Source organism: Dendrobium catenatum, unplaced genomic scaffold (assembly GCF_001605985.2).
Source record: "Dendrobium catenatum unplaced genomic scaffold, ASM160598v2 fragScaff_scaffold_716, whole genome shotgun sequence".
Classification (NCBI taxonomy): Eukaryota; Viridiplantae; Streptophyta; class Magnoliopsida; order Asparagales; family Orchidaceae; genus Dendrobium; species Dendrobium catenatum.
This window is the reverse complement of record NW_021319178.1, coordinates 17508884-17534554: the sequence shown is the minus strand read 5'-3', so window position 1 is coordinate 17534554 and position 25671 is coordinate 17508884. Positions and strand designations below refer to the sequence as shown.

At 36.9% G+C, this 25671-nt stretch overlaps 3 protein-coding genes across 5 annotated transcripts in view; 2 read left to right on the top strand and 1 right to left on the bottom strand.

Annotated features, from left to right (window-relative positions):
* LOC110105919 overlaps window positions 1-9333 on the top strand; it is a 44534-nt gene extending 35201 nt beyond the window's left edge. For both annotated transcript variants that reach the window (XM_020835609.2, XM_020835608.2), the window contains 3 exons: window positions 475-630; window positions 7875-7976; window positions 8983-9333. In XM_020835609.2, the coding sequence (XP_020691268.1) occupies window positions 475-630; window positions 7875-7976; window positions 8983-9024 (300 nt within the window). In that variant the 3' untranslated portion in view covers window positions 9025-9333. The remainder of the gene's footprint in view (window positions 1-474; window positions 631-7874; window positions 7977-8982) is intronic.
* A 3441-nt stretch (window positions 9334-12774) lies between these two features.
* Window positions 12775-18310, top strand: LOC110105917 (trifunctional UDP-glucose 4,6-dehydratase/UDP-4-keto-6-deoxy-D-glucose 3,5-epimerase/UDP-4-keto-L-rhamnose-reductase RHM1). 2 transcript variants are annotated; one of them, XM_020835605.2, is made up of 3 exons: window positions 12775-13058; window positions 15827-17425; window positions 17550-17993. In XM_020835605.2, exons 2-3 carry the CDS (start codon window positions 15854-15856, stop codon window positions 17991-17993), a joined length of 2016 nt encoding a protein of 671 aa, XP_020691264.1. In that variant the 5' UTR covers window positions 12775-13058; window positions 15827-15853. The 2 variants fall into 2 exon arrangements, with proteins under 2 accessions (XP_020691264.1, XP_028551970.1); XM_028696137.1 differs by lacking the exon at window positions 12775-13058 and having other exon boundaries at window positions 15854-17425; window positions 17550-18310.
* A 5325-nt stretch (window positions 18311-23635) lies between these two features.
* Window positions 23636-24034, bottom strand: LOC110105911. The gene has a single exon (XM_020835596.1). The coding sequence runs from the start codon at window positions 24032-24034 to the stop codon at window positions 23636-23638; it is 399 nt and encodes a 132-aa protein (XP_020691255.1).
* Window positions 24035-25671: the final 1637 nt, after the last annotated feature.

The following is a 25671-nucleotide window of genomic DNA, read 5'->3' as shown; positions in this document are numbered from 1 at the left end:
AATAAAGAAATCCCTAAACAACCCTTAATTTTAAAATTTTCCCTCCAAAGCCTTCACTAATTACAATTACAACCATTACTGTCTTTTAAAACAACTGGGCCCCACCAAGCCACCAGCCCCCTTACTGGGTGGGATTCTATTTCGCCTGGAATAGAATTGAACCGGTCCAGGTTTTGGACTGGTTCAACCGAACAATTTAGGATGCCTTTCAAATACAATCTACTGCCTAAACCTTTATGTTGATGTCATGTTTTGACTGCCAGTCTTTAGCTCTAATGCACGGAAAGATGAAAAAAAACAGAAGTTTTGTTTATTTAAATGCAGTGTACCTTATTAGTTATGTGAAAATAGGTTTTTTAGCTCATTCATTCAGTATGATGGAGTAAGCATGTCTCCCTGGTCGCTTTTATGGAGTCTTCTTCAAATGAACTCGTTTTTTTGAGATTATTTAATTTCTGACGAGCATTTAAACAGGATTTGGATCTTCCACTAACTGAATCTTCATGGACGAAGGAAGAGCTGAAAGACCCTAATAAATTATTAGAGATGGTTAGTCTTCTGACTGCACAAAGAGAATTGGCAGACAAAATATTAGATGCACAATGGGAAGCCCAATGGCGACAGAATAAAGTACGTCAACTTCTAAATTGTTGTAGACTATTCCAGCATTCATGACTTTTATTTCCCTGGTCTTTTTGAATAGTTCAATTTAAGTTTTATGTGCTTGCATTTGACTACTTCCTTTTAGGATGCTTACACTGTAGATTTTATATATTATCCAGAGATTCTATAGCTTGTACATATTTGTTTGAGTGTGCATGCTGTTAATGTGGCTCGTGTAGTTCTGTTCTTCTGTTATTCTGCCTCATTACCTGCATCCTAGGCAGCGCGATGCAACGCTGCTCAAGAAGAAACTCAAAAGATGTCTTGATGAGTTGGCACTTGATGGTCCTACCACTTAAATTTCCATGGTTCATTTGAAATTGCATGGAATTAACTTGCTGCTTTGAATTGTTAGCATGGAAACCCATAATATTAACATGCAACCCAGAAAATGTGTGGAATTAGTATTAATATTTTGGCATTTCATGTTAGCGATTCAAGCTAACAAGTTAATCCCACTCAATTTAAAATGGGGTATAGAAATTTAAGTTCTGTCACCCACAAATGCAACCAACGAAAGTTTTCTTTTGGTTTTTTTATTGGGTAGTGAAGCGTTACTCTTTCAAGTGTTTATTCATGTTAATTCATATTTTTCACTCATTTTACAAATTACAGTGGCTGATGAATCTAATTGCCTGAACTAGGCCAGTGCCTAACTTAATTTGTTAACTATTAAGGACAATGCGTCATCTCTGGTGTTCAATATAGTTTATTCTTAACCCTTTTGGTGTTGTTTCTGTGTGCAGCTTAGTAGCATTCAGTAATATTTTTTGGCTTGCTTGCTTTCATTTTGGGTTATATTCACGGGGAATGCTTTTGCACTTTTTACTTGTAGCAGAATAGGGAAGATAGATTGTAGAATTACAGGCATAAATTTAACGCCCCCCTTATTTTGATAGAAAATTGCTTGATGATAGAGGAATTAAGGACTATTTAACAAAGGAATTTTGTCCCAATCAATTCCATAAACAAGATTTATGATTTCAGCAATCTTATCTTCCTATTTTGGCAACATATGGGGCGGTTTTCTCCTGAATTTGTGGGTTGGAATTGCCTCCCAAATTATCTCCTATGTGGACTCATTTTTTATTCTTGTTTTACTCTATTTTGGTAATCATTTATTTTGAGAATGTTGATTCTATGTAATAGTTTGTAATTAACATTTTTTTTTCTAGTCCCTTGATCGGCCCTGGTAGAACTCTCTTTTTTGCTTATGAATAATATACTTTGGCTCTTGGCATAGAAGTACAAATAAGTTTTTCTCTTCTATGTTTCTTTATTTCTCTCTCTATTTTTAACAAGGAATCATAGACATCTCTAACCCTCCCTTACTCTCTATGTTCTTAAGTTTTAATCTTGATTATGGTTAAACACAAAATGACTTCCGATAGAAATTTCTCATTCGTTGTCATCACCATCTATGAAATAATTATTCATGGCGAGCTTCTATTCCTATCTATTACTAATTGAGTCATTGGGTACAAGTTGAAAAGAAAAAAATAATTTCAATGGGGTCAATCAGTTAAGATGTTCATAAGCAAGAAATATAATGATGATTATCTCACTAATGCAGCTATTCCTCTCAAAAAGAAGATCCAGAGGTCAAATAATGGAGATATTAAAATAATATGATTATGTTCTGGCTCATTAAAAATATTAAAATAAAATTTTCTAATATTTTATTTCCTTTGACAACATAAAAGGGTTTTGAGACGTTGAAAAAAAAAAAAAAAAAAACTCAGACAGAAAATGTTGTACTTGAAATCAAATGCGCCTATCATGATCTTATGCAAGGTGTCTTTTCGTTACTCAATATTACAATAAACTTAATAGGCATTTGTAGCAACTAAATGTCTTTTGAAGAACTAGATTGGGAGTATCCAGGGGATGCATCTAAGTACTGAAAAATAGTTGAGAAAGTCATAATAGCCTACTTCTCGATCTAAACAAAAATAATGATGAAATCCAAATAAGAGTTTTTAATAAAAAATCTTTCTGTTCATTTGTAAAGTGTTCTTTAAAGTTTGAAGGTGGTAAAGTTGGAAGAAGATTATGATGGGAGACCAAGTCATCCCAATCACTCCGATACTCACCTCTCAAAGTATGAATGCATCAAACAAAATTTCTTCTAAAAAGAGAAGGCTCACTAGTTTCTTCTTGGTGCACATCCTTACTCTAAGCCCATTTACTTCTGATCTTCATCTTTGGGATGCTCTTTTTCTCGAATGGTTGCACAAACAATGATGTTGGCATGTTAGGTGGCTTGCCTTGGTTTAGTTAGTTGGGATTATTACCAGTATTTGGAAAAATGTGAGCTTTATGACATTGGAGATTATCATTTGGGAATGCATTGGTAACAAGCAACAAGAATTTTCGTATCATCTATGCCACCTTGATCCTTTGCTAGTTTCCTTATAGATGTTCCAGAAGCAATAATAATGGTTGTGGTTGGATGGAGATGCTTGCTTTGCTTTTCTGGGTAGTGATGAGAGCCGCTCCTTTAATTTTTCTATACCTTAAACTTTGTCCTTTCAGCATAGTCAACTCACATCATTTCAATTGGATAAAGGTGGTGATCAAGAGTTTGAAGGTTATGTTTTCATTAAATTGATATAGGGTGATGGAGAGGATGGCCTTCCTCAACATTTGTGCCTAATTATAATAATCTCTACATTTAGAAGGAGGTGCTTGATAGACCAACTGATTTGATTGGGAAGGAATTCGGAAGTTTCCTAATCAAGAGGAGCCTATTTTGGAAGGTCCTTAATCAAAGGGGAATTATTCAGGAAAATTTTTAATTACAATTAGAAGAGAATTAGTTAGGGCAAGAAATCTAATTTGATTTCAAAATCTAAGAGGGAATTATTTTGGGAAAGGGAGGAGGAATCAAGGGGAAATTGTTTAGGAAAGTTTTAATTATAATTGGAAGGGAATTATTTAGGGCATGAGATTTGATTTGAATTTAAATATGAGAGGGAATTATTTAGGGAAAGAGGGCTGATTTAGGAGGGAATTAGGGGATCCTATTTAAGGCTAACAATAGGGTGATTTTAAGAGTAAGTTTTGAATTTGCTGAATTTCTTAGGTTGCGAGAGCTCTAGCCGCCGACTAGTGATTTGAGAGAGCCGGATCTTCCTCTCCAATTGTAGATCCAACTGTATCTTCTTGTTTTCTTTCATATAACTTGCAAAAAGAAGAATTTTGGTGTGTTCTTCTTCCTAATTTTTTATTATTGTTCGCTGATTTCGAAGAAATTGTATCCATGTCCTATCAAATTGTTATCAGAACACTTTTTTGGGACATATGGAGGCAAAGATGGTGGATGTGTTGGAAGGCAAAATGGACCAAATTAAATCTTGGTTGGTGGAGAAGTTCTCAAACATCAAAGGAGGCTTCCAGCCTTTGAAGGAAGACTTTCTAACCTAGAGGACATGATGAAAAAATTTTTGGAGTTTCACATTCAATCGACTGTTATGTGTGGAATATGATTGTGTTGATCAATTTGGTTGTTCTGTTGTTTTGGACCTCAAAGCTTATCTTGTTCGCTGGAGGGGGGGGGGTTCACCTCTATTTTTTATTTTTTATCCGTACAACCCTTGACGTTGCGTACCCGAACACTGTATTATCGAGCGCCCCAGCGCTGAACCATATAGAGTAGAGGACGTAACAGTATAAATATGATGCTGCAGCGGTGCAAGACAGAGGCTTGAGTGACATAGTGCCCCAAACTGGTGCCGCAGCACTGCGAAACGGATTGAACGATTTTCTTTCTCGTTTTTCTAAAGGTTTGCGTCCCTTGAGGTTATTTTACTTGGTTTTCTCTTGTATTTTGAGTATGTATACATTGAAAATGGTGCATGTGAGAAGAGAAGCAAGGAGAGAGTGAGAGAGAAGAGGGATCTGTACATATTTCTCCCAATTTTCATAGTGGATTTCTTGGTGTGGCGTGGCTCCGTAATTTTTTCCTTATTTTGGGGGTTTTCACGTTAAATCCTGGTGTCTTTTACTTTTTGCTGCTTTTATTTTTTTGCTTGTTTCGTCATTGTGGTGTTTATTCCTCATCTTCCTCAACACTGATAATATCGAAGGCAAGGGCCCCGTTGATCGGATAAGGAAGTGTGGGAAACCCAAATATATGGATGATGAAGGATGATGAGGAGGTGGAAATATTGGGGCAAGAAGAGGAGATGTCACATTTGGAGCCACTTTCAAGGAGGGGGAATGGTGAAGGAGTGAGATTTTTGATGGAGCTACAAAGTTCAAAAGGAGAAGAAGATATGGAGAAGATAGAAGCACCAAAAATGGTTCAACCACTCCTACATTAGTATCTAGAGGTGGTCCAACCAGTTCAGGGGTTTCCTCCTTTGCGGGAACATGAGCATGCTATCATTTTGAAGAAAGGAGTCTCACATATCAGTGTTCATCGGTACCGTTCTCCCAAACTCCAGAAGTATGAGAACGAGAGATTGATTAGGGAGATGCTAGTGGCATGAATCATTTGATTCAGTGATAGTCCATTTTTTAGTCTAGTTCTATTAGTCCAGTGCTTCAACAGTTGTTTCCTTCTTTCCATGTTAAATATAAGGTGATACTTTGGGAGGGGAGTATTGATGGACCGGTTGGTTTGATTGGGAGGGAATTTGAAAGTTTCCTAATCAAGAGGAAACTATTTAGGAAGGTTCTTAATTGAAGAGGAATTATATAAGAAAAATTTCATTTCAATTAGGAGGGAATTATTTAGGGCAAGAGATCTAATTTGAATTCAAAATCTAAGAAGGGATTATTTAGGGAAATGGAGGAATCAAGGGAGAATTGTTTAGGAAAATTTTAATTATAATTGGAAGGGAATTATTTTGGACAAGAGATCTAATTTGAATTAAAATATAAGAGGGAATTATTTAGGGCAAGAGATCTGATTTGAATTCAAATATGAGAGGGAATTATTTAGGAAAAATGGGCTGATTTAAGAGGGAATTAGGTGAGTCTATTTAAGGCTAATAATAGGGGGATTTCAGGAGTATGTTTTGAGTTTGCTGAAATTAGAATTTCTTAGGTTGCGAGAGCTCTAGCCGCCGGCTAGAGATTTGAAAGAGCCGGACCTTCCTCTCCAATTGAAGACCCAACTGTATCTTGTTGTTTTCTTTCATATATCTTGCAATAAGAAGAGTTTTGGTGTGTTCTTCTTTCTAATTTTTTGTTGCTGTTCGCTGATTTCGAGAAAATTGTATCCATTTCCTATCAAATTATTGATGGACCGGCCGATTTGATTGGGAGGGAAATAGAAAGTTTACTAATCAAGAGAAAGTTATTTTGGAAGGTTCTTAATCAAACATGAATTATTTAGGAAAATTTTCATTACAATTAGGAGGGATTTATTTAGGCAAGAGTTCTAATTTGAATTCGAAATCTAAGAAGAGATTATTTAGGGAAAAAGATGAGGAATCAAGGGGGAATTGCTTAAGAAAGTTTTAATTATAATTGGAAGGAAATTATTTAGGGCAAGAGATCTGATTTGAATTCAAATATGAGAGAATTATTTAGTGAAACTGGGCTAGTTTAGGAGGGAATTAGGTGAGTCTATTTAAGGTTAACAATAGGGTGATTGCAGGAGTATGTTTTGAGTTTGCTGAAATTAAAATTTTTTAGGTTGTGAGGGCTGTAGCCACCAACTAGGGATTTGGGAAAGCCAAATCATCCTTTCCAATTGAAGATCCAATTGTATCTTGTTGTTTTCTTTCATATATCTTACAATAAGAAGAGTTTTGGTGTGTTCTTCTTCCTAATTTTTTATTGCCGTTGATTGATTTCGAGGAAATTGTATTCATTTCCTATCATTGCTCTCATATTTTTATGGTGAGCAAGTGAACCCTTTTTTGGCCCTTTGTATGCCTTTGCCAGTTCAACACTACTAGGATGAGGTTGGTGGTAAAGAATGGTAAGGATGATCTTTTTGTTGTCCAAGAGAAGGTGATGGTAGGATCGTTGCCAGTATTTGAGAAAATGTGAAGCTTTATGATATCTCCAAAACTCTAGAGGCTATATTTCTCAATTACTTCCCTTTTTCTTTAATCCAAGGTATATAACTCTATCATCATATCTAGTTGATTTTTTAGTAATATGGATTGATACTTATCCATTATACACCAACTAAAATTGCATTTTATATATTTGATCTCTGTTTGCTGATCCTAAATCCCTAATTTCTCTGATAATCTGTTTGTTTTGCCGCGGTCTCACCTAGTTGAATAATGTAATTTACAAAAGCATCCTCCAATATGCCTCAGTTTGAATACATTTATTAGCAATTTTATAACTACAGAGAAATATACATACTTAATATTGATTCTTGATGTAAGTCTACTATGATTGAATTTTTTTTTTTCACTCCAAGATATATGACACATGCGTGCTAAATTTTTTAATTATAGGGAGGGGAATATTAGTGCATGTGAACTATTTTTAGTAATTGACGGATTTCTACATAATAATATTTTAGCAAAAGTATTTTTGTTGTCAACAATATCTTTAATGTCTCTTTTGGGCAATCTGGTGATGATTATTAAATATTTGAGGGGAATATTTATGACTTGAAATATAAGGAGCAAATTATCATTTTGATATAATCTTAATTATTTTATTCCGACACACAAAAGATACAACGATAATGGGGCTGTATGTTGTTTATGACTTTTAGAAATTATTCATCTTCGATGTAGAATCAAAACATATCGTTAGGTTTGAACGAGGGGAATTTGAGTGAAAGTATTAAAGAAGAAAAAGTTGAAAATCATATTTTGGCAGATTTATAATCACGTTACAAATCACCTGAATTTCACATTGTTCCTTTATTCCCCATTTTATTCCAAATATGCCCATATTATCACGTAAACAACCTGGTCTATAATCATGGAATATGCCAAATCTTTAACTGTCCATGCCAGAAATTTAACGATGAAGCCATCTATATCTATTTCTGTTCAATTATGAAGTTAAGGTTTTGTTTGGTTCGGCTTTTTACTACTTATTAAAGCGATTTTTTAGTTAAAAAATTTAATTTTTTACAAAAAAGCTGTTTTAAGAAGCATTAAAAAAACAGTCTCAAACGAAGCCTAAGTTATACATTTCTTAAACTTTATGCTTATATTCAAACGGTACATTGTGTGATATAATTTTGATGTTTTTTATGTACCGTGTTGTATTCTTTATGCAAGTTTCAAGAAATATTAGATGAGAAGCTGCAGCCATATGTTCAGAGTGTAAAGGGCGTTCTTCCTCAAATTATAGCCACGCCATCCCCTAATCAAGAAAACAAGGTTAATCTCATGTCCTACAGGTTCTTGTTTTATATTTGATTTCACTTTCCAAATTAATTCGCCATATTTTGTTGAACTTATGATCTTGGAATGAATTTATTGCTATTGTTCAGTGTAATTGAAATCCAGAACTTGTAATCCTCTCCTAGTACAATGATAACTGCACAAAACAATTAAAAATCCTGGACATCTAATCCACTTTGGATATCCAGGATTAATTCCATCAAATCTTTTGAAAACCATTCTGATTTGTGTCAATTAGATCTAGGGTTATAAACGAGTCGAGTTTTGGCACTACTCGAGCTCGAGCTCGTCCCACTATAAACGAACTCGAGCCGGCTCGCGAGCTTAATTTGGCACACGGTTTGTTTTCCAAAAGAAAAAATTCAGCTGCATTAAATGTTAAAGCAGGTTTCATATTTTCTACCGCCCAAACTATGCTTCTACTGCCCAAATCCTCTCAAAATCCAGTTTTTAAATTATTGTTTGTAACATTTTCTTCTAAAAGCTGCTGCAACATTTATTACAACATTTATTGCTAGTTAATTACCATTCAAAAGCAGCAGCATAAAAGTAATAGGATACATGTTTTCTCCGGGTCCCTCCCGCGAATAGCAAACCGAATTGTAAATGAGCTCGGGCTAGCTCGCGAGCTCATGAACCGAGCCTCATCAAGCTCGAACTCGAGCTCATTTACTAAACAAGCTCGAGTCTGAGCTCGAGCTCGATAAACTCGGCTCGCGAGCCCATGAACGAGTTGAGCTCGGCTCACTTACACCCCTAATTGGATCTTTGCCAACCAATATTACCATTGTTAATTGGAGAGGATGCGTATCCCTTCTCTCATCCTCACTCTAGCTGCTAATTGCTTGTATTTTGTGACTATCGATCAATCCAGCCATTTCTCTCTGAATAAAATAGTTAAATTATATGTATTTGCTTCAATTGTAAATGCAGTAATGAATTTTTTGTCCTGATACTTGTCATTTCTTTCGATACGATTCAGATTCAGACGAAGACAAGAAGACGTAGGTGGTGGTTTTTCTAACTCATGAGAGTAGGTGCTTTCACAGTTGCAGATCTTGTAGAAGGTGCGCCAATTTAGTGCATGATTGAAGCTTATTTTCGTATATGGTTGGAACTTACAAACCTCATCAGATCATAAAAGAGGCTTCATCCAGTATTTGTTTCTACTGCAGTTCTCAAGCCTAAGCAACCATTTGTGAATTTGATCAATATTAGGCTTTTTCAAGTGTATGAAGAAAGATTGGTTCTGCTATTTTTGTCTTGATTTAGATATATAAAAGAAAAATATATATATATACTGAGTTTTATATTTATTAAATTTGATTTGAGATGATTGTAATATAAATTTTAATTAATTATATGTTACATTGAAGTCAATGCAAATTTAATAATTATAAAACTCATTTTGATAAAATCAGGATGTGTTGCCCAAAAATTTCTGCCATTTAAAATTTTGAATATTATAAATAGGGGTATGATGTATAATTTAAATTAGGAATAGAAGCAGCGTATTAAATTTTTTTTTTAAAAGTAAACTAGCCAAACATAATTGTGCATTCTATTGAATGTACTAAACTGTTAAAATGGAATACACCATTCTTTTTGGCGCATTTCATTGAATGTGCCAAATTGTTTGATGCATTACTACAATAATTTTAGACATTGATGTGGCTGACTGTGATATGAATGCACCAGATGATTTGGTGTACTCAGAACTACCCAAATTATTTGGCGCTTTCTTTTAGAATGCACCAAATGATTTGGCTAGTTTTGAATGCACCAAATTATTTAGTACATTCTTTAGAATGTGTCAAATAATTTGATTAGTTTGCTTCTTAAAATTTTGTAATATTTTACTCTTATTCCTAATTTAAATTAACACCAGCTCCTTAAAAAAAAAAAAACCTTTAAAATTCAAATTTGCTAGCAGAACCATTTTGCAGGTATATACATATTATTGCAATTGGTTCAAATTATTTCTCTTGACAATGTAAAATTTAGGAGTAATTACGTAAATAACATCAAAATATTACCTGTCTCTATTTTCTAATATCTCTAATTACTAACATCAGAAAAAAGGTTTGGACAACAGGGTTTATCTTCTGCATCTTGCACCGATGAATAAAAACATGAACATCAACAAATGCCCATACAAAAATAAAATCTAAGTACCTTACAATATAAAACTCCAATCATTAAAGCAATAGAAAACAGAAACCACAATTCAAATTAAACGGTCGACAGCCAACGGTAAAATGTCATAAAATACTCAAAAACAAAATAACGATCAATATTAGCATCATTCCTTCCATCTTCTCTTCCATATATCTCTTCTTCTCTATGCCCATATAATCAATGAAGGTCTCTGGCACACCTGGTGATAAAACTGCAGCCGCGGCGATAAGGGTTAGCTCTGCCATGGCGGTAGCAGTTGTAGTAAGAAACTCCGCGGCGGTTGCAGGGGACTTGGTTTCTCCTTAGCATTGCATAGCTGAGGAATCGGCGGCGTCTCGCCATGAGCTGGCGGCGTTCGTCTGTTTCCTCAGCCTCGTTGTCATTGAGGAAACAATTATTCTCCAGGCAATCGAAGTCGTTAATGGCGTATGAGGATATGGAGGTCGTGAGATCATCGATGGGGGAGGTGGCTGCGGTTGTGAGGGGGAGGAGGAGAATGAGGAGGAGGAGGAGGATTGTGAAGGGAGAGGGAAGCGTAGCCATGGCTTTGGTTTGTTTTCTTTCAGAGGAGCAAATAAAGAGCTGGGGAGAAGAAGAAGAAGAAGAAGGAGGCGGGGGACAAGGGAAGGGGTGGTTGGAAAGGGGTGGCTCAGCGATGGACATGGTGGAGAATGACACGTGTGAGGTGGGAGCCATTCAATATTGGGAAGATTGTTATTTTTGTTTCTTTTGTTTTTTCTCTCTCTCTCCCAAAAAAAGTAAGGTAACAATTAACAAAGCAAGGATGGCGTGTTTTCTAATTGATTGTGATGATACAAAACCTAGGGGTGTCAAAACGGGTTGGTGGATCGGGTTTGGGTCAAATCCGAGTTGACTCGAGTCTAAATGGGTCAACCCGAACCCAAACCATGCGGGTTATCGGGTTTCCTGTTTCCTGGTCAACCCGAATCCAACCCGATTTTACAAACGGGTCAAAAACGAATCCGGGTTGAAAACTCAATCCGAACCCGACTCGTATATCAAATGGGTTGACCCAAATCCAGATTTATTTTGGGTCGGGTCCAGATCGGGTTTCGGGTCGGAACAGATTTTGACACCCCTAACAAAACCTCAATCAAAACTTCTATGAATAATTGTGAGAAATGATAAGCAAATATGATTCTATCTCAACATAGTATATCAAATCTTAATCACATAGCGAGTAATTATTAATATATGGAGATAATTATCTCATGAACTTTAGTTGTAAAGTTTAAACCCATTATTATATGCATTTGTTATATGTGTTTATATACTTAACATTTTTCATTAATTTTTTTAGTATCATCGTTATGTTTATATAAATAGATGGTTGTGTGATATTAAAATGCATCACGGCATTCTTTTTTTATTCTTCTTAACTTTGGTGTGAGACAAAGACTTGAGAATTGGAGAAATTATTATGTGTGGACGCCGAACATAGCTCTATGTCTGAATACTGCGGTACCGAATGGTACTGAGCTGCGGTACTGAGCTGCGGTATCAAATAGCACCAAGCCGTGGTACACTAAAAAGGTAATGTGGTGCATTTTTTTTTGTCTCTGGATGGAGAAATTATTCCGTGTGGACCCCGAACGTAACTCTATATACGAATAATGTGGTACCGAATGGTACTGAGCTGCGGTACCGAGCTGCGGTACCAAATAGTACTGAGCCGTGGTACACTAAAAAGGTAATGTGGTGCATTTTTTTTTTTGTCTATGGACGACGTTCATTGTCTGCAGAGAATAATTTTTCTTAGAATTGGTTGGTACAGTGATGCATCCCATTATTATTAGGTGTGTCAATTCGGGTCAGCGGGTTGGATTCGGGTCGAACCCGAATTGACTCGGCTTTAAACGGGTCAACCCGAACTCGACTCGTTTTTATAAACGGGTTGGCTTTTTCAACCCGGACCGACCTGTGCGGGTTGCCGGGATTACACGACCCGACCCGCGCTGGTTGCCGGGTTGACACGACCTGACCCGACCTGGATTTTTGAAATACTCCAGGCGGCACAGTCTCAGCGGCAGCGGCGGAGCAACGGCAGCACGCATCGCAGGCGGAGCAACGGGAGCAGCAGCAGCACACGTCGCCGCTTCGGGTTCGGGACGTGCTTCGAAGTTGGGACACACTCGCGCGGCACGCACTTTGACGCTTCACCCCTTCAGCCTTCGGGACATGACTCGATGCTTCGGAGTTCGGGCGGCACTCGATGCTTCGGGCGGCTCCGCGCAAACAGCACGCGAACTCGGGTTCAACCGGGCAGGGCGGGCAGCAGACGCGGGTAGAGGATTTTCAGGCATTTTCGGGTTGCTGGGTCAACCTAAACCCGACCCGTTTTTTGAAACAAATCAGTTTGTTGAACCCGAACCCGACCCACCCGGCCCGTTTCACAAACGGGTAGACTAGAACCCGAATTTTTCCGGGTGACACCCCTAATTATTATATGCCCTAAATCCAAAATATCCCTACCCATCAAGTAATTTGGCCGAGCGATTTCATTTCACGTAATAAAATGTATAAAAACTAAAAAGGGGCTATGTCGTCATTCGATTTCATAAAAGTCGAAAGCAGCTGCTGGTCTCGGACTTGTGTTCCCCGCAGGCTTCGGAATTCGAATGGATCTCTTTTCTTTTAGATCGGCTTCGCCTATTTTTACTTGGCGCCGCCCTCTTCTCTTCCTCCATCAATGGCGCTCACGGCCTCCGTCTTTTTTTAATTATTTTCAACTCCATTGATTTCATTCCTTAAACAAACTCTTCCTCTGCCCCCGCGTACGCCCCATTATATATCTCTAACCTCTCTATCATCTACCGTTATTCAAGGAATTGATTTCATTCAGGAGATCTCCCTCTCCTTGTAAGTCTCTCTTTCTCTCTCTAGATCTCGCTCCGAATTGTTGATTTGCTCGCTAGACTGACCGAGGCGTTGTTGTAATGCGGGGTTTGATTTGGGGGATTCGCTTAAGTTTTGATAGTTTCATTATTGTTTTGAGGTCGTGCTCCTGTTTCGCCAATTCGAAGTTTTTAGCTCAAACGGTGATGAAATGTTGGAATTTGGGTGATTTTGATCTGTCCATTTTAGAATTTGTTTCAATTAAGTTTTGGAGTGTGAGAAGAATGGAAGGACTCTTTTTTTTATTTGATCTGGTATTTGATTCGAAGATTTGAAATGGATCGGGAATTTATTCAATTAGATCTAGCATTTCTGTTGCTATTGTCAATGAGTTAATGTGAGTTAGTGTTTGCTTGCGCGTGGTGGTCGGACGCAGAGAAGGCTGGCGGAAGGGCTGGGGCCGCTCGTAGGCGGGTCCTTGCTTGCGTGAAGAGTTCAGACGGGAAGGTCGCCGGCGAGGGCTTGTGCAGTCGTGGGTTGCTGCTGTCCTGAGCGTGTGGATTGAAGCCGATCGGCTCAACAGAGCAATCGATCTCTTGAAAACTGAAAACCAGAGCAGAGAGCCAAAACCGAATGCCAAATTTCAAGTGAACTCTTGCGACAATGCCGCCTCCTGATGCTTCGCCCGCTCCGCTAGGTCTTTGCCCTTGCCGTCTCTCCGGCGCGTTTCAGTGGATTGCTTTTTTTTTTTCTTTGTCTCCGTGGCGCTGTTGGCCTCTTCGCCGGGCCAACAATCTCAGGGAAGCATTCTTTTTTCTTTGCTTATTGCTCCGCTGCTTTATGGTTTCCTTGCATTTCGTCCACCTCCGGCTTTTTAGTCCCGAATGGCGATGAATTTGCCTTGTCGATCCAGGTTTTTGTTGATGGATCGACAAAATCTATCTCATTTCGAGATCTGAGATTCTTCTATTTCTTGATGTTAGCAATGTATAGTGGCCAAATAGGATCATTTTCTTCTCGAGACCTTTTCCTTTTTCATCATGTGGGAATTAGAATTAATTCCTGTTTACTTACTTTTATCCATGTGGGGAGGAAAAAAACGCTACAAAGTTTATTTTGTGCACTGCCGGAGGTTCCATTTTTCTCTTAATAGGAGTTCTAGGTATTCTTCTGAAGTTGATGATGAGGAAGTTTTTGAACAGCAAGGTGTTATGCGAGATACAACTGTTTGGGTGGGTACACAAAGAAAGAGGAAATCCAAAAAATAACTGTTTTTGGTGGTTGGCTTGGTAGCTACTGACTAGGTGTTCTGTGTTTTCTGTGGTTGGCGACCGTTCGGATGTTTTTGGATGTATTTGTCTCTCTCCTGTTTGTTTGTGATTTTGGGGGTTGGCTTTGCGGTTGTAGCTATTTTTTTTTGCTATGATGTGGCATTTGGTTCACCACCTTGGATCCGTGGCTTATTGACAACCATTGGTGGTACATCTTCTTGGTCTTTTGGTGGCTTTATTTCAGAAGTTGGCTGTTGGTTGGCTTTTTGGTGGATTTTTACTTTTTGCCTCCCTCTAGATGGTTCGTGCCTGGCGTCTGGGTGGTTGGAAGCTTCTGCCAATACTGAGCCTGACTGGCTTTTTGGCCTTCTTTATCTTCAAGGCCTCCTCAATTCTATTCTTATCTTGTTATTTCTCTTTATTTTGTTTGGTCTTGATTGTAATCTTTCTCTTTTGATGGAATGAAATATTAGTTTGTGAAAAAAAATAAAAAAAATTCTGTTGCTATTGTTCAATTTGATTATTGAATTGATAGTTGTTTAGAGCAAAGTGATTATTCTTCCATATGTCGGTGCTTAAATCGGCCCTTTTGTTATGAAGTTGAAGTTAATGTAGGAACTAATCAATGAAATCCTTGCATTTCTGGTTCTAAATTCAGTGTCATTATAATCCGTGTACAGTTGACGGGTGTTTATTTTCGTTGGGAAGGAATGGCGAGTGATAAATGCCTATATTGTTTTAGCTGAACGATGCAAGTATGGAGTTCAAATTTCCCATTTCCTTTTCTTTTTTAAATAGGGAATATCATGGTTGCAAAAACAATTATGTGGAACCGATTTTGATTTTAAGATGGAGCGTTTATGGAATATCAATTAAATATGTGTTTGTGGTGGATCTTTTTGGATTTATTCAAATATTGAATTGGATATTAAATTCTGGTTCCACATTGACCTTTTTCTGAACGGTTTTGATTAATGCCCTAGAATCCATTTATTCTGAGCGTATAGAGTTTCTATTGATCAACGCGGATCAGTTTGTTCTTGACCGTAACATTTTATTTCCTGGAAAAAATTTTGAGGTAGGATATCCTGATCCTGATCAGGATAAATTCTGAAGTAAGGATTTTTTTTTTTTTTTTTGAGATGAATACAACATACGTGAAATTTTAAAAAAATTTATTGCGTTCTTCTAAAAATAAATCAAAAGACTTTAAGACTTATTTTGACTAAATTTTGATTGTGAGATCTTGGCTCCTTTTTTTTTATCTTCTTATTTTGTTATCTTTAATTTGTGACGTGGTCTGGTTAGACTGTATATCTAAGAACATGTCCACTTAAAATTCTGCCTGAAACATCACTCATATTTTATCTTAGATTTTGTTATTGTAGCCTTCACCTGCATCACTATAGTCAATCAGCAGTCTTGTTCCAATTATTTGGAATTAGCTTTAGAAATAATCCTAATTTTTGCATTGCTTTTTTAAATTTAATCAACTGTTCAGCTTTCTCTGGTTTTTTGCAGATTTGAATCTGAAGAAGAATAAAAAACATGAGTTCTTATACACCTAAAAACATCCTCATCACTGGCGCGGCTGGTTTTATTGCATCCCATGTTTGTAACCGCCTTATACGTAACTACCCTGACTATAAGATTGTGGTTCTTGATAAGCTTGATTATTGCTCCAATTTGAAAAATCTCCTCCCATCCCGGTCTTCTCCAAATTTTAAGTTTGTTAAAGGTGACATTGCCAGTGCTGACCTTGTCAACTTCCTCCTGATCACTGAGTCAATAGATACCATCATGCACTTTGCTGCACAGACTCATGTGGACAATTCCTTTGGGAATTCTTTTGAGTTTACCAAAAACAACATCTATGGCACTCATGTCCTACTTGAGGCCTGCAAAGTGGCCGGCAATGTAAGAAGGTTCATTCATGTTAGCACTGATGAAGTTTATGGAGAGACTGATGCAGAAGCTGTGGTTGGAAACCATGAAGCATCTCAGCTGCTTCCCACTAATCCTTACTCTGCTACCAAAGCTGGGGCCGAGATGCTTGTTATGGCTTATGGAAGCTCCTATGGCTTACCTGTCATAACCACAAGGGGGAACAATGTTTATGGACCTGGTCAGTTCCCCGAGAAGCTTATTGCCAAATTCATTCTCCTGGCCATGGCTGGAAAGCCCCTGCCAATTCATGGCGATGGATTCAATGTTAGAAGTTATCTTTATTGTGAAGATGTTGCGGAAGCGTTTGAGGTCATTCTTCACAAAGGTGAAGTTGGTCACATCTACAATATAGGAACCACGAAAGAGAGAAGGGTGATTGATGTAGCGAAGGACATATGTAAACTTTTCTCTTTGGATGCTGATGCAGTGATTAAATTTGTAGAAAACAGACCATTTAATGATCAAAGGTACTTTTTAGATGACCAGAAGCTAAAGAAATTAGGGTGGTCAGAGCGCACTACTTGGGAGGAAGGACTAAGGAAGACAATGGAGTGGTACACTAGCAATCCTGATTGGTGGGGTGATGTCTCTGGAGCCTTGCTGCCCCATCCTAGAATGCTAATGATGCCCGGTATTGAAAAGCAGTTTGATGGACCAGCAGATAGTAACAGCATGGGTTTTCAGCTAACAAGCTCTGCTAATCAGATCAAAATGGTGTTACCGGATTCAAAGATCACTAATGGTTCTTCAGAACAATCTTTGAAATTTTTGATATATGGTAGAACTGGTTGGATTGGTGGTTTGCTTGGAGATATATGCCAAAAGCAAGGAATACCATTTGAGTATGGCCGGGGTCGTCTTGAAAACCGATCTCAACTTCTATTGGATATTCAAACCGTGAGGCCGACCCATGTGTTCAATGCTGCTGGTGTGACTGGTAGACCTAATGTTGATTGGTGCGAATCTCACAAACCGGCGACGATTCGGACAAATGTGGTTGGCACTTTGAATTTGGCAGATGTCTGCATGGAAAATGGGTTACTTATGATGAATTATGCTACTGGTTGCATATTTGAATACAACACTGATCACCCTGAAGGGTCAGGCATTGGCTTCAAGGAGGAGGATAACCCAAATTTCACTGGATCATTCTACTCAAAGACTAAGGCAATGGTAATTACTTGGATTCCCTATGATGTGTTTCCCAATATGTTTCTTAAATTATATAGCCTCTGCGCAGCTATAAGTTATTTATGGATCTCAGCAATTTATTTGATTCTTTCTGTTGCATACGCAGGTTGAAGAGCTCTTAAAAGAGTTTGATAATGTGTGCACTCTTAGAGTCAGAATGCCAATATCTTCTGACCTTAGTAATCCTCGGAACTTCATCACAAAGATATCAAGATATAACAAGGTTGTAAACATTCCAAATAGCATGACAATTTTGGATGAACTTTTGCCCATTTCGGTTGAGATGGCAAAAAGAAATTGCAAGGGAATATGGAACTTCACAAATCCAGGTGTTGTCAGTCATAATGAGATACTAGAGATGTATAAGAAGTACATTGACCCTGAGTTTTCGTGGGTCAACTTTACATTGGAAGAACAGGCTAAAGTCATAATAGCACCACGAAGCAACAATGAGATGGATGCTTCAAAATTGAAGAATGAATTTCCAGAATTGCTACCCATCAAAGAGTCGCTGATTAAGTTTGTTTTTGAGCCCAACAGAAAGATGTAAGCTGGTGGAGAGGTTTATGAAAAATCTTAATAAAGTCAGTGTTTAGTATTAAATTCTGCGTTTTGCTTTAGATAAAAGTGTCATACTCTTCTTGATACATGGATGTATGACCAGTTTCTGTTGCACTGTATTGCAGTTAGGTTGGTTAGGCCTCATAAAATTCTTGTTACTTTGTTCTTTAGGGTTATGATTGTTACAATTTGATAAGAGGGCTAGTAGTTTGCCTTCTGCTATTTGTTTATGTAGTCCAGGATTTCTGGACTTTGATTTATTAATTCTACGAATAGCTTATTGTCTAATTCAAAGTTCTTCACTTATAAACTATTGTGACTTGCCATAGTTATGTTCGATGCTTTTCATGTTTATTTGATTTTTTTAATAAGACTTATATTCTAAATAAGTCATCATTAGCTTTATTCTAATTGTTTTGATTATGAATCTGATATCGGAGGGGGCAGCCGGCTCAGCCAGCCGGTCCAACAAGGGCCGGACCAACATGAGCGGGCGGAAATATCAGGGGTTTCGGCCCCGTTGTGGGGCCCAACAAGGCTTTTATTAAATATATTAGAAGGAAAAATAAGGAGGGAAATATTGAAGGAAAGATTCTAATTTTGAAATAAAGTAAGAGAGGGAAATTAATTAAGGTAAGGAGGCTGTTTTGGGGGGAATTAGGAGAGATTATTTAGGGTTGATTCTAGGATTTATTTATATTATGTTTGTTTTGCTTGATTGCTGTAGTTTTCTTCTCGAGAACTTCCTAGTTGCATCTAGGTGGTTTAGGAGAGCCAGGTTACATCTCTAATTGTAGATCATTGTATCTTATTTTTGTGTTAAAGTATTAATTCCAATATCAAACGTCGTTTCTCAAATTTATGCAGTTGTTCTTCTGTTTTCTCGCTGATTTCACTTCCAAGGCATATCAAATTGGTATTAGAGCAAAGTAAATGACATCCAATAAGATAGATACATTGGAAGGTGAAATGGAACAACTCAGAGCCAGGATGTAGGAGAAATATTCTTGAATGGAGGGAAATTTCACAACTGTGGAAGAAAGCCTTTCATCATTGAGAGCCGATTTTAGAACATGGAAGATATGATGAAGTTGATCGAGATGCAATTCAAGGCTTCACCGGCAATTCCTAAGGTTGATCTGAAGGAGAAGAAATTTAGGAGGTCAATGATGAAGTGGAGAGTGTTTTCCCTCAAGGATCACCCAGGGGGTTCTGATGGGAGGTGCATCATGGTTCCGAAGAAAGGGCAACAAGAAGAGGGGAAGTCATACCCTTTTGGAGACCATCCAAGCAGGATGGAAGGTGGACCGAAGGAAGCCATGGTTGGGCTGAACCATGAGGTCCAAACTCACCAAAGGAGGAAGGAAGGGAATCACATAATCACTATCTGGGAGAAATTAACATAGGGGGAAACAATTGGGGTATGGATGCGGGATCAAGGAAGTTAAATATACCGATTTTTGAAGGGGAAGATGCTTAGGGTTGGGTGTATCGGGTGGAGCGTTATTTTGCTATCAATGGGCTGACGGAAGGAGAAAAACTCATGGCAGTGGGACTGTGTTTGGAGGGAAAAGACCTAACTTATTTTCAGTGGAGGGCAGTTAGTTATTCAATCTATTCTTGGGGAGAATTTAAGGATTGTTTGTTGGAACCTTTCCTAGCCATTCAGGAAGGTGACCTACATGAGCAGTTCTATGTCTTAACTCAAGAGGGGATTGTTATGGAGTATCGAGGGAGATTTGAGTTGTGTCAGGTAGGCTAAGGGGAATTTCAGAGCAATGGTTGGAAGCGAATTTCATAAGGGCTTTAAGGAAGACATATGAGCAGAGCTTGGGTTGTTGAGACTTAGATGGCTACGAGAAACGATGGAGCTAGCACAAAGGGTGGAAGAAAAATATTTGAGGGAGAAGGCCAACAGGAGCAGCACCATGGGAGGGACTTACAGGAATACCTCCACGACTCTAGCACCGTGGATCCAAACGGTGTCATTTCAGAGAGAAACACTAAAGGAGAAGAGCACTGAAGTTCATCCTTGAGGCAATTTAAAGAGCCTCACAGAAGCAGAGGTGCAGAATAGGGAATTAGGCTTCAAGTGTGATGAAAGATTTGCATTGGGGCATAAGTGCAAGAATCGAGCCCTTCAAGTCTTGATGGTCTGTGAAGGGAAAGAGGATAGCAGGGACGAGCTAGAGGAGGTTGTATCCTCTGTTAGCAAGTATAAATAGTCGACAGGGTTCGACCTACAAAATAAAAATGTCAATGAAATCCCCATGATGACCGTGTAAATTAAATTCATGTGGTTAGCTGATTTTTGTTAATAGCACACATGTATCATGTTAGTTACAATAGTGAACTCCAATCATGTATCGTCCAACATCATTGGATGCTTCTTCATTTGTTGATTTGTTGATTTGTTGATTTGTTGACCTTATAAGCTAGGTGACTTTGGCCTTGTGGGAATAGGAATTATGGAATGCCTGTGATTATTCAAATGCGAGTAGTTGCTTGGAAAATCCATATTGTGTGACCTCCTCTAGACTTTGTTTCCACTGGTTGCCTTGATGATGAAAGATACCTTAAATACTTTGATGAAGGGAAGTGGAAGCTCGCTAAACTAAAGAGCTTTTATTCACCAAATCCAAGCTTGACTTTGAGTTTCTGTGTAATAAACTTTACTTTTCTTTCCCCTCCCAAAACAAAAGTTACAATATAAGCAGCATTTCTGGCATGTAGAGAGTGATCTTACCGGGCCTGTTGATGTGATGATGTGGGATTTATAAAAAACAAAGAGATTGCAGAATATCAAAAACTTTCTCACACATAGAACTCACAGAAAAGAAGAGCCAACTCTGTCACCCTCAAGATGATTATCTGCTTCTAAAGAACAGGAATTACCAGCTTTTACCAGCTTTTTATAACTCATTAACACTATGAAGTCAGCTATCGAGACTGCTACTGTGCTGTTTTATTTTCCTTAAGCTTCTTAATTGCTGCACGTTATTTGTTACAGAAGTTTCAGTTCTTCCTGTTTTTGATTAGTGGTGGTTAAATTGTTTGATTCAATGCTGGAATACTCACAGCAGCTTCTGGGTACGATGCTTTGTTCTTATAATATGATCCAACTACTTTTAGCTTGCCTTTAATAAATAATTGGATTCAGAAATGAATCATTAGTTACCATTTCTGCTTATTAACATTTTGATTTTTCATTGTTGACTTAGCTGTTGTTGCAGGACTTGTTTTGCAGACCCGAATTGTCAAGCAAATATGCAATGGATAACAGGTAAAAAAGAGCTTGTTTTTATTAGATTATGTTCTCGAATTCAATCAAATATGAACATGTCTTTGTTCTAGAGAGATTATTACATGCGGAAACTGGACATAGAAAATCGTTCGATTTTGTCTCTGTGAACAACAGAAGCTCATAGAGACAAATCAGACGGTTCTTTGTCTCTGGTCTACGCACATAATATATATGAAACTAAAACATTTACTCCAAACTACAAGCATTTGATCCCTAAGAAGCAATTCGTCGAACAGCTTATAAGCAAACTATTGAAAATTGCTTTTGATCGGCAACAGATTCCAGTAACGTGACGCCTTGTGAAACAAGTGGTCCAGCTTGGAGATTCGAACACCCATCAGATTAATATTAATATGACATAAAGGTCCAAATAGAATTCGTTAATTATACAAACAATTTTTTTTTTCGGGGAGGGGATATGTGACCTAATAATTAAAAGAGAATATTATTTTTTAAAAATTTTAATGTATATTCATAGAGTTTATAATTTATCACTGATTATTTTCTTCTGGTGATGGTCTCAAAGAGGAATTTTTATTAGGTCCAGACACCTGACGTAGCTCTACATCCGGACGTCAATAATATGTCGTAATGTGCTCTTACTCTTTATTGTGCGGCCCGATGACCCGGACTCGGTATTGCTATGTATTGACTTATTTGTGTATTGCTAGGTATTGCTCGGTATTGTTCGGTATTGCTCAATATTGGTCAGCAATAATGATAAATACCACTCCGTTAAGTCCAATACCTAGCAATACCGAGCAATACCCCAGTTTTTCTAGGTATTGCTAGGTATTGCTCGGTATTGCTAAATATTGGTTTTGAAAGAGTGGTATTTCTCATTATTGTCAAGCAAAACCTAGCAATATCGAGCAATACCTAGCAATTCACAAACATAGCAATACCGGGTTCCGGTCTGGGTCGGGTCATCGGGCCGCACGGTAAAAAGTAAGAGCACGTTGTGACATATTATTGGCGTCCGAATGTAGAGCTACGTCAGGTGTCCGGAGGGCACATTTGATGAACTATGAAGTGTTCTGGATATCTTTTATTAGATTAAATGGCTTTTAAGGACAGTTTCATCTAAGACTCGATTCCCATTCATTTTTCTGTTCTTTCTTTTTTTTTTTTTCAGTTGTCTCTGCATTTTTCTGTGCGGACGCCGAACGCCGTCTGAAGACCAACTAGAATGCGTCAAGTCACTCATGTGCTCGATACCACGGCTAGTTACGGCTCGGTACCGCTGATGTGGCGCATTCTGGTTGGCGTTCAGTGTCTGGTTTCCGCATAGAATAATTTCTCCCTCTAAAGGGATTTAAATAAATCGTGTCTAGCTCGAGTCAAAGCTAAAAGGGAAAAAAAGTAACTTGATTAAAGCTTCATTTGGAACAGGTTTTTTCTTGTGTTCTAAAACAGCTTTCTGGTACAAAAATTTCTTGAATTTGAAATTTTTGCACTAATAAGCAGTTTTAAAAAGCATTATGAAAGCTGTCACAAATGAAGCATAATGCTTCATTTGGGATACTTTTCTTTCTACTTTTTAAAGCACTTTTTTACACAAATTTTTTGAACCAGAAATTTTTTTGCTAGAAAGCTACTCTACAAAATAGTGAAAAATCTATCCTAAATAAAACCTAAATAAACTAATATACAGTCAAATTTGAAAATTCTAACATGGAATAAGCTTTAACAATTCATACAAATAATATTTAAAGTAATAAAGTTTACAATATATATATATATCCCAACATAGCTCACCACAATTTCATAATAATATATCATATTAGCTTATAATCATAAAATATTTTATCTTATAAACAACATAAATCCCCACAATGAGAATATTTTCATCTCTCCATCATCAATCTGATCATATATCATTTGAGCTAATTAAAGAAGGCATCATAATTTACCCCCCAACCTAAAAAAAGTGTACAACTTTTAGAATAAAAAAATTACATAAATTCAAATTAAATATAATTAGTCAATTATGACAACTAAAAGTATGCACAAAGATAAAATTATCTTTCTGAAATCTTAAGGAATTATAATGTAATAACCTATAGATGAGTTACAAACATATTCATTTGTCTAAGGTTTCGTTTGGAACGGCTTTTTTATTGCTTTTTAAAACGGAGTTTTAGTACAAATTTTTTTATTTTTGAACTAAAACTCCGTTTTAGAAAGCAATAAAAAAGTCGTCCCAAATGAAGCCTAAATCATTCATCCAAAATCAAATCAGTCAAACTTTTCCCTAAAGAACAAATCAAATTTTCTTCCCACTCAAGCAAATCAATATTCACACATAAGAGAACTTCATACGTTGCTTAACTTACACTCTCAAGGAACCCAGTCATCCTTAGAACAGAAACCCTGATGTGGCTTAGCTTCCTCCATCCATTATCACCGCTACACACTGATCCAACTATTTCTTGTTTGAATCGTCTTGCCACTAATACATGCGGAGGTATTATCATATCTCCTAAAACCTCTTCCTCTTTCTCCCACCAATCGCCAACGATCGTCATTCTTTTCCTTTTTAGGATGTCGATCGGTGCCGAATTCACTTTTAGCTGACCATCATTGCTCGAAGAATCAAATTCACTATCATCACAACGACCCAAGGAAGAGTAATCATGGGAGGCCGAAGAATGATGATGTTTCGAGGGGTTGTCGGTTGCGATGGCCGGCCATAGCACATCGGCTTCTTGAAGCTCTTCTAACATTTCTAGTAGTTGATATGTTTGTGATGAAGATATTTTCATTTAGTTAGAGAAGTAGGTGGGGTTTATATATATGATGAAATAAGGGGTTTGATAATGTTGATTATTTGAAGAGAGGAAGAAAGGGTTTGGAGTGTGGGATCCGCTACTCTATTTTGTAAAGTGGTTCAAGCAATTGGTAGATTAGCTCACATATCACAGATTTAATTGCTTCTCTTTTCCTCCTATTTTGTTATACAAATTCAAATAAATTCACAATTCATTTATATTATATCATATTTAGATATGTTATATTTTATTTAAATAAAAAACATATATTCTATCCTTATAGATAATAAAATAGAATACATTTTATTTAAAACAAAATAATTAGATAAATTATTTTATATCTACATGAAGTATAATAATACTTCACAAATTTATTTAGTAATTTGCGAATTTATGGTGCATCATTTATTTTGAATTAAGAAACTAATATGAAAAATAATATTATTTTTCATAAAGAAAGATTAAAGGATTATCCATATATAGCTTAATTCTTAACGCATAATAAAATATAAAGAACAACTAAACCAGCAAAGAAAAAAGGGATTAGCGTTCTAAATAACGAGGGAAGGAAGAGAGAATGTTCAATAAAGTTTTGAAGGATATTTTTTTAGAGGATATAAATAGGGGTAGAACCAGCTGCCTTAATTTATTTATTTATTTTTTTTTTTTGGGGGGGGGGGGGGAATTTATAAGTAAAAGTGTAGAATTTGGCTCGAGACCTATTTGTTCATATCCTTGCTTCGCAGATATGTCGAGGGTCCAAGGTGGCAGAGCCACCCCCCCCCCTGAAGGTGCCAAGGGTGGGAGCCCCCCCCCCCCCCCCATCCCCCCACAAAAAAATTGTTTTTTGGTTGTAAGGATATTTTTGGATTTTCTTTACTATTTATTTTTGTATTTGGTTCATTGTTATCTAATAATAACACCTATACACAATGTGTTTAATTATGTTGGGGGCAATTGCCTAAATATCATAGTATTTTAGAACTTTTAGGGGATGAAATTGTCTAAAAATCATTGTAATAAACACTAAAAAATAGATTGAGTCATCCTAATAATTCTTAGGATTAGTTTGAGATGACTTTTTTATTGCTTTTTAAAACAAAGTTTTAGTACAAAAATTTAAATTTTTGTATTAAAACTCTGTTTCAAGAAGCAATAAAAAATAGTCTCAAAAGATGCCTTAATGGAGTTGAGGGCCTTTTAAGTAAATTTTGATATAACCTTTCTAATATTTTAATTTTCATATAAGAATCTGATTAACATGTCATCACACGTTTTCCTTCCTATTAAGATGATTAGCAAACCTATAACAATTTTATTGAGCTTAGCCACGCTCAAGCACTAGCAAGTCGGGCCTAAATCAAACCCAAAATTATTATAATATTATTTTGGTATAAATTGTATTTTAATTCAGCTCAAAAAAATATAAATTAAACAAAAAATTTAACAACTTTTTTAAAAATAATTTATTTTATAAAAAATAAATATATAAACATAAAAGTATAAAACCAAATTCAAATTCTACAAAAATATATTATTCGAATCATATTTAGAGTCCATAATGCTTTGCCCGAATTTTTTTTTCAGAGAAT